The following is an 8611-nucleotide window of genomic DNA, read 5'->3' as shown; positions in this document are numbered from 1 at the left end:
AAATTGTTCAGCTGGTAAGAACCTGGACCAGATATGAACTAAGGTCCTCTAAATTGTTCAGCTGGTAAGAACCTGGACCAGATATGATCTAAGGTCCTCTAAATTGTTCAGCTGGTAAGAACCTGGACCAGATATGAACTAAGGTACTCTATACTGTTCAGCTGGATATGTGCTATGAACTAAGGTCCCCCAAGCTGTTTAGCTGGCAAGAACCTGGTCCAGATATGATCTAAAGTACTCCTAACTTTTAGGTGATGTTCTCATATTTCTGGATTCTCACTGTGAGTGTAATACTGGCTGGCTGGAGCCGTTACTTCAGAGAATAAAGGAAAAACTATTATTCATTTTTTTAATGTGGTAAATTTACTTAACAACCCCCTTCCCCCTCTGAACCCACACCACGCACACAAGTTATGAAAAACAATGTCAAAAACTGAATTAACATGTGAACTATTGTCAACTTAATGTGTTTTGCCAAGAAAGAATGTAAGAAAAGCAATATAAGTGAATACATTTTTTATAAATACTCAAAATTACAAATCCAAAAAAAAGAATTAAGAAATTGATGAATTGATGAAATGAATGGATGTTGAGTACAGGAGGAGCCTATGGCCTTTGTTGTTCCAATTATAGACGTTATAGATGATAAAACTATGGAATACTATCATGGGAACGGAAACTATTTCCAGGTAACATTTCTTAATATTTCAGACTCGGCGTGTATTCAAGATTTTATACTACGCTCTGGTTAAAAATATCATCAAAAAAGTCTAGAACCCTCTCGAAAAAGAAAATTTTTGGCTCAAATACTTAATACCTTGCCTCCCTTCAACCAGTAGCTGGTTATAAATAGTTATTAGCCAGAGTTAGCAAGATTAAGTAAAAATATAATATGCCTCCCCTTGGCCCTTAAGTTGCCCTTATTTTCTTTAAAGTCTGTATGTTTCTGCGTTAGCGTTAGCGTTAGCGTTAGCGTTAGCGTTAGCGTTAGCGTTAGCGTTAGCGTTAGCGTTAGCGTTAGCGTTAGCGTTAGCGTTAGCGTTAGCGTTAGCGTTAGCGTTAGCGTTAGCATTAGCATTAGCATTAGCGTTAGCGTTGTTTTACAGGTTGGAGGGTTCACCTGGGGAGGACACTTTACCTGGATTGATATATCTCCTGAAGAACTAGCGAGAAGAGGAAGTCCAATAGCTCCTACTAGGTATCTGGTCTATAATATATACATATAGAAACTAACGTTTTGGTCTTGAGTGCAAGAAGTTTTTTTCTTTTATCATAGATCCCCGACAATGGCTGGAGGCCTGTTTGCTGTATCTCGGAAAACCTTCTGGGACCTGGGCTCCTATGATGAAGAGATGGATGTGTGGGGAGGAGAGAACCTGGAGATGTCATTCAGGTAAGCAGTTCATAATCAGAACAATTCAAATCTTCTCTAATGTTTGATATATTGAAATGAATTATTGGTTCAGGAAAAATACGAAACTCAGCAACTTACGAACTTTTTAAATTAGAGAAAACACAAACCTTCAAAATTTTAACCGTTACAAACAATGCTATAAGCGCGCCGACCAGATTGTCCCAATATTCATATTTACCTCAGAAATGAATTCCTGGTGCCCAATTACCTATAAATTAAGTTACAACATGCAAATCTGTGCTAAGTTGACCATAAGATAACAGCTGGCTACTAGTGTGCCGATCAGAATACTCCAATATTTAATTTTACATCGGAAATTAATTTCTCTTGCCCAATTATCTGTAAAATGTAAATTAACATACAACTCAAAAAATATGTGGTTAGATGACCCAAAACGTAATTGCTGGATGCTAGCGCGCCGATCAGAATGCGCAAACTACATTTTGACCAAAGAAATAGAATCCCCATGTTGCTACATCTGGTTTCTAGCGTGCGCGCGCCGATCAGAACGCTCCAATGTCTGTTTTGACCACAGTAATCAATTCCTTGTCCCAATTTACCGGTAGTTTGATGTATCGCATGCTACTTTTGTTTTAATTAATACCAAAATTTAAAAAATTAAGAATCTCAAATATTTTCTAAAGTGCGCGCGCGCGGGAATTTGAGGCTTTTTTGCGCTAAACTGTTCAGGCATTACTTGCCTAAAAGCATCTTGAAGCAAATTCAAGTTCATTTCATGGTTTCAAGCTTGCAAAAATGCGAAAAAAGTAACATTTTCCACCAAAAAGCATACGCTCGGATTATTTTTAAACTAGATTTTTCAGTTACAATGCATAATTTTCAGTTCACATACGAAAATTCAGCGTTCTTCTACAATGCTTAGTTATGTTAAAACACTGTTTAAATTTTCTGTAGAGTAATACGTTTTGCCCCCCCCCCCCCACTTTGACCGTGATAATCATGTCAAGATTGAAGTGTCTGCAGCTTTTATTATGTGACAGTTAAGTTATTTTTAAAATTATGATTTAAGGAAAATAATTTTATTTTGATTTCAGGGTTTGGCAGTGTGGTGGTGTACTAGAGACAATTCCTTGCAGTAGAGTTGGTCATATTTTTAGGTTAGTTCAAATTACCCCAGATCAAGGGGGAAAGTACATCAGGGACTAATCCTCCTTTTAGTACAAAAGCGTCAACGGCTCAGGAATATTTTTTTTACGTTTACATAAAAGTGTTGAATAAAACACTACTTTACTTTAACATGAAAGACGAAAGTGCGCAAGAACCCCACTCTTTACTTCTACAAAAGTGTCAAGAAACGCTCTTTTTACTTTTACATAAAATTGATGAATAATATACTACTTTTACTTTAGAATTGTGTTGAAGAAACAGCCTTTATACGTTTACATAAAAGTGTTAAATAAACACTCTTTACACGTTTACATAAAAGTGTTGAAGAAACGCCCTTTTTACGTTAACATAAAAATATTCAAGAAACACCATTGTCAAGGAACGCCTCAACTACGTTTACTCTGGTATTTTGTCGAATGGAATAATTTACTAAAATAAAATGTATGTTTAGATCGTTCCATCCCTACTCATTCCCTGGAAACAAAGATACCCATGGTATCAACACTGCTAGGACTGTTGAGGTCAGTCAAAGAAAATTTGTAAAATTTTGCATTTATTTTATTGCTGTTAACAGCATTTGTTGCAAGTTTCTGTTGCAAATGAAAAGCATAACAATTAAAAGCATAACAATTAAAACCATAACAATTAAAAGCATCACAATTAAAATCAACAATTAAAAGCATAACAATTAAAATCATAACAATTAAAAGCATAACAATTAAAATCATATTTGATATTTTGATAAAAATTTAGAATGATCTTTACGATTTAATTATAACTTGAATCTGATCTGTAGGTTTGGATGGATGAATATAAAAAACTGTTCTATATGCACAGGCCTGATCTTCTCAGCACAGACATAGGTTTGAATTATTTAAACATTTGTTGATATTTCATGTTTTTAAGGATTTAAGAATCCTGCAAAATTGATTTATTGCTGAACAAATTAAATTTGTATGAATTTATTTATGAGGTTGCAAAATTCATATCATGTTTCCTCAGATGACAAGAAAATGCAATATTCAAGAAAAATACATCCCGAATAAAAATGAAATATTTTTGATAAAACATTGACTGCAAAAATTCGAGTTTTTGGTCCACATTACAGCTGATGCAGGTCCGGATACAGGGAGGATTATTGGAACAAATAACCCCCCCCCCCCCGGACAAATTCCTGGTCCTGGTCACCAGTAACCAACTGGTTACTTGTAGTAGATTTCTTGAATGTAAAGAAAGTAAACAAGAATAAGATGTAAGCAAATCAAAATCTACTACCAGTAACCAACTGGTAACTGGTAGTAGATTTCTTAAATGTGAAGAAAGCAAACAAGAATAAGATGTAAGCAAATCAAAATTTACAAGATTGAACCTCCTTGTAATGAGTTTAATGCTAGCGATAAACTGAATTCTCTTCCATATTCTGAAGTCTGATTTGATTTCTGTCTCTCTGGTAAATTTATGGGGAAAAGAATTTTATCTAAATTGAGAAATTTTAGGTGAAGGAAATGCAAACAAAATTTAATTCTATCCAGGTTTTTATTTTTTGGGCTAGTTTTGGGGGAGAAAATTCAAACTAAATTTTCTCCCCTTTCTCTGGTTTTCTGAGAATATTTTTTTTCTTTTTTCTTTTCCTCACATTTCACACTTTTTTCACTCCGCTTTTTGTTTAATTTCTTTGCCGTGTTTGGTAAAATTTTATTTCTTTTCCTTCCCTTTTGGGGGTGCAGGGGGGGGGGGTAAGGATATACAACCCTGCATAGAAAGAAATTATGAATTTTTCTATTTTTTGAAAATACTAGTAAAATTCTTTCTTTAAAATATATTAAAATTAAGCCTATTTGCAGTGTTAAAAGATGTTCGCAAGATCAGAATAATCTGATACTTTCAATTATGTTTGGGCCTTAAACTCTTTTTTTGTGTTTAAATGGTTTTTAATATGTAAGACTGTTCAATATTTTAAAATTATGGATGTTAAAGTCTGAATAAGATTATCAAAGTAGTTTAAAAGGAATGTTTGTATATTTTTTAATATAATATAAACACTTCAATAGTTAAGCTTGAATCAGAGTCATTAAAAGCATAATCCAATCCTTAACTACACGTGCGTCAATTGGAAAGAACTGGGACCAGAAATAAACTAGGGTCCCGTAAAATGTTCAGCTGGTAAGAACCTGGACCTTATTTGAACTAAGGTCCCCTAAACTATTCAGCTGGTAAAAACCTGGACCAACTATGAAGTAAGGTCCCCTAAACTATTCAGCTGGTAAAAACCTGGACTAACTATGAACTAAGGTTCCCCAAACTATTCAGCTAGTAAAAACCTGGACCAACTACTAAGGTCCTCTAAACTGTTTAGCTGGTAAGAACCTGGACCAGATATGAACTAAGGTCCTCTAAATTGTTCAGCTGGTAAGAACCTGGACCAGATATGAACTAAGGTTCTCTTAACTGTTCAGCTGGTAAGAACCTGGACCAGATATGAACTATGGTCCTCCAAATTGTTCAGCTGGTAAGAACCTGGACCAGATATGATCTAAGGTCCTCTAAATTGTTCAGCTGGTAAGAACCTGGACCAGATATGATCTGTGGATTTGGGTGGAGGGTATAACTAATCCACCAAACTTATCAATATTCATTATGCACGCCAAATCTAGGTTTTATACTATTCAAGCGTTCCTGTGAAAAAATATGTTGCTCGCTATGTACTTAGAAGTTTGCTCCCTCTGAATTTTCTTGTATTCGCCCCTGATCTGACGTTCTGTGAACTGACTTCAGGTTAACCACAAAGGATGGGACTGTAAAGACGACCCAAAACTCATAAAATATGTCGATTTAAAGCTTGATTTTTGGTTTCTGCATTCCATTTAGTTAGTAAACCACAAAACGATTAAGTACAAAAATATACATGTTACGGCCGGCAAGGAACCCTGAATGTAAGAAATAAGACTAAAAATATTCTGTACAGTTGTCTCTGCAGTCTCGTCCTTTGTGGGTAACCCTGTAGAACAATGGATCTATTTCTAAAATCTTAGCATCTTGATTAATTAAATAATAATAAAGAATAACAAGGCTATTGAGTTTTACTGTACTGACAAAGAAAATTAATCCTATTTAATTTGAAAACGTCCCTGGAAATAAATAGAAAAATATTTGAAAAAATAGAATTCACGAAAACTTTTAAAATTAAAAGTTTTTACTAAAACACGATTTTTAGAAGCGCATTAATTTTGAAACCAATTTTTTCTTTTATTATAGAAAATATCAATAAGTATTTGGAACCTGATAGAATTTATTTCTAGCTAAACAATTCTTAAGTTTAAAAAATTAGAGAAGAAAAACTACTTTATTGAAATACTTGCTTACTTGGAACACGTTCTTAGTTGGACAGTCTTACTAGGAATACTTTCGTATTTGGAACACTTAATTCCTCGAATTTCTCAAAAAAAGTGACTCGCGGATTTTCGCTAAAGGAAAAAAGGGGATTTCTACCAAATTATTTAGATAAATGTTTAGGGTACAGCTGTGAATGTGGCTTGCCCCCTTTTTTTCGAATGGAAGGTCTTGAAATTGAAAATATAGGATATTGATATAGTTTTTTTACGCTTTATCATTTTAATTTTTTACTTTAACATTCATGTAATTGTAACACTTTCCTACTTGGAACACATTCTTTCTCGGAATACTTCATTATTTGGAACACTTTCTTCCTTGGAACACTTTCTTACTAGTAACACTTTCTCCCTTGGAACACTTTCTTACTTGGAACACTTTCTTCCTTTTAACACTTTCTTACTAGTAACACTTTCTTACTTGGAACACTTTCTTACTTGGAACACTTTCTTCCTTTTAACACTTTCTTACTAGTAACACTTACTTGGAACACTTTCTTCCTTTTAACACTTTCTTACCAGTAACACTTTCTTATTAGTAACACTTTCTTACTTGGAACACTTTCTTCCTTTTAACACTTTCTTACTAGTAACACTTTCTTACTAGTAACACTTTCTTACTATTAACACTTTCTTACCAGTAACACTTTCTTACTTGTAACACTTTCTTACTTGTAACACTTGATTACTTGAAACGTATTCCAAGAAATACTTGTAACTCTTTCTTCCTTCTTACACTTTCTAACTTATAACACTTTCTAACTTATAACACTTTCTAACTTGGAAGAATTTCTTACTCGTAACTAAGTCTTGCATTCTTTCTTTTATAAGTGTTTTACTTGGGATACAAAAAGAGTTCGAAGAACACTTATACTTGTATCAGTTTGCTACTTACTATATACTAGGAATCTTTTTAACTTGAATTACTCTCTTATCTCTTTCGTTTTTGCCATTATATTGAAGTCATTTCTTAGGCCTTAGAAGAAACAAGAAAACAGTGAAATGATTGTTGTCGTCTTTATATCTTATAATTGTGAATGACACTGAAAAGTTTATAATTTGTTACCGAGTTATTTTTGAAAATGTGCAAATGTGCTCTGAACACCAGCACTAACATAATCATACTTGTAAAACTAATAAAAAAAGTTCAAAATTCTTTGTGACCTATTTTAAAGAAAATGAAAAAAGAAATAAGTTAAAATAACAGTCATTGTTTACTGGGGCCTGGAATAACCCCAGCAATTTTCTTTAAATTAATAAATAAATACTGGAATAAGAGTATAAATAAAAATCTACGTTTTTTCTTAATATGTATCTCAATATAAGTTTACCCTTTTTTTCTCTACAATTTAATATCCATCAATCATAAAAAAGATAAATTTCATCTCTTTTTTGTTTGTTTAGGAAGTGTAAAGAACCGTAATAAGTTCCGTGAAGATAAACAGTGTAAACCATTCTCTTGGTTTCTCAAGAATATCTATCATCAGAAATTCATTCTGGACGATCCAGAACATGTAAGCATTCATTCATTTCGAACGATCCGGATCATGTATTCATTCATTTATTCATCCTCACTAAATAATCCGGAACATGTTAGAAGTCATTCATTTATTCATTTTAAACGATCCGGATTACTTATGCATTCATTTATTCATCCTTCTTAAATAATCCGGAACACGAAGCAGCCATTTGTTTATTTATTTTGAACGATCCGGATCATATATTCAATCATTTATTCATCCTTACTAAATAATCCAAAACATGTAGCAGCCATCCATTTATAAATGCTGAACGATCCGGATCATGTATGCACTCATTTTCCTTTCTGCACAATGCGGAACATGAAGGAGTTATTCATTTATATTAATTTCTTCTTGATGTTTGTAAACAAATAAGCATTAATTCCTGTATTCAAGCATGACGATCCGGAACATGTAGCATTCCAACAGTCATTCATTCTTAACGATCTGGAACAAAAAAGCATTCTGGAAACGTCCAAAAACAAAACGTTGAATGCTACAAAACGTTAAATGGTGCAAAATGTCGAAATTACAAGACTCCGTACTCGTAGCTAGTTTGCAAGTTTGAAAGGTTTAAAGAATAAAGGGCACCTTTGTGAATCCAACGTACAGCTTTATAAATAGGTCACTTGAAGTTTTGTCTACAATTCACTTTAGAACTGGGTTAGTCCTAAAACCATTAATTGTTTGATATTATCAGGTGTATGCTTATGGACGGCTCCGTAACCCTAACACTGATACTTGTTTGGATAATTTACAGAATGATGATAAGGACAGGTAGAGATATATATATATTACGTGTACTGAAGGGCCCGTGGTCGACAGTCATAAGCATTTCTCCCACTTATAAATTTACACTCAGCTCTTCACTGAGTATGTCCATTAGAATTTAAATGGGAGGAGCTCACGCCTATTCTGCTAAGAGGATAAGGGTTGACTGTGATTATTATTATTATTATGTTTATTTGAATCAGAAATAAATACAGCCTTATTTTTAAAGTTACAAATACATTGTTATTTTATTGTATCCCCCCACCCCCACCCGTGTTTGTATAAAAAGCCTTTTTTTTTCAAAAAAAAGGTTCAGACCTTTTAAAAATTAGTAAAAACGGTAGTAAATCGAATAAATCCAGTGTGTTTTGTGCATATTTTATTTTTTT

At 33.4% G+C, this 8611-nt stretch overlaps 1 protein-coding gene across 1 annotated transcript in view; it reads left to right on the top strand.

Moving 5' to 3' along the window:
- Nucleotides 1-8450, top strand: part of LOC111715738 (polypeptide N-acetylgalactosaminyltransferase 1) — a 19266-nt gene extending 10816 nt beyond the window's left edge. The window contains exons 15-23 of the mRNA XM_023491109.1: nucleotides 252-328; nucleotides 600-689; nucleotides 1107-1198; nucleotides 1277-1393; nucleotides 2470-2532; nucleotides 2994-3063; nucleotides 3339-3405; nucleotides 7336-7445; nucleotides 8152-8450. Coding sequence (XP_023346877.1) covers nucleotides 252-328; nucleotides 600-689; nucleotides 1107-1198; nucleotides 1277-1393; nucleotides 2470-2532; nucleotides 2994-3063; nucleotides 3339-3405; nucleotides 7336-7445; nucleotides 8152-8232 — 767 coding nt within the window. The 3' untranslated portion in view covers nucleotides 8233-8450. The remainder of the gene's footprint in view (nucleotides 1-251; nucleotides 329-599; nucleotides 690-1106; nucleotides 1199-1276; nucleotides 1394-2469; nucleotides 2533-2993; nucleotides 3064-3338; nucleotides 3406-7335; nucleotides 7446-8151) is intronic.
- The last annotated feature ends 161 nt before the right edge of the window (nucleotides 8451-8611 follow it).

The sequence above is a fragment of the Eurytemora carolleeae genome, unplaced genomic scaffold (assembly GCF_000591075.1).
Source record: "Eurytemora carolleeae unplaced genomic scaffold, Eaff_2.0 scaffold1783, whole genome shotgun sequence".
NCBI lineage: Eukaryota > Metazoa > Arthropoda > Copepoda > Calanoida > Temoridae > Eurytemora > Eurytemora carolleeae.
The sequence above is the reverse complement of the archived record's forward strand: the minus strand, read 5'-3'. Positions and strand labels throughout refer to the sequence as shown.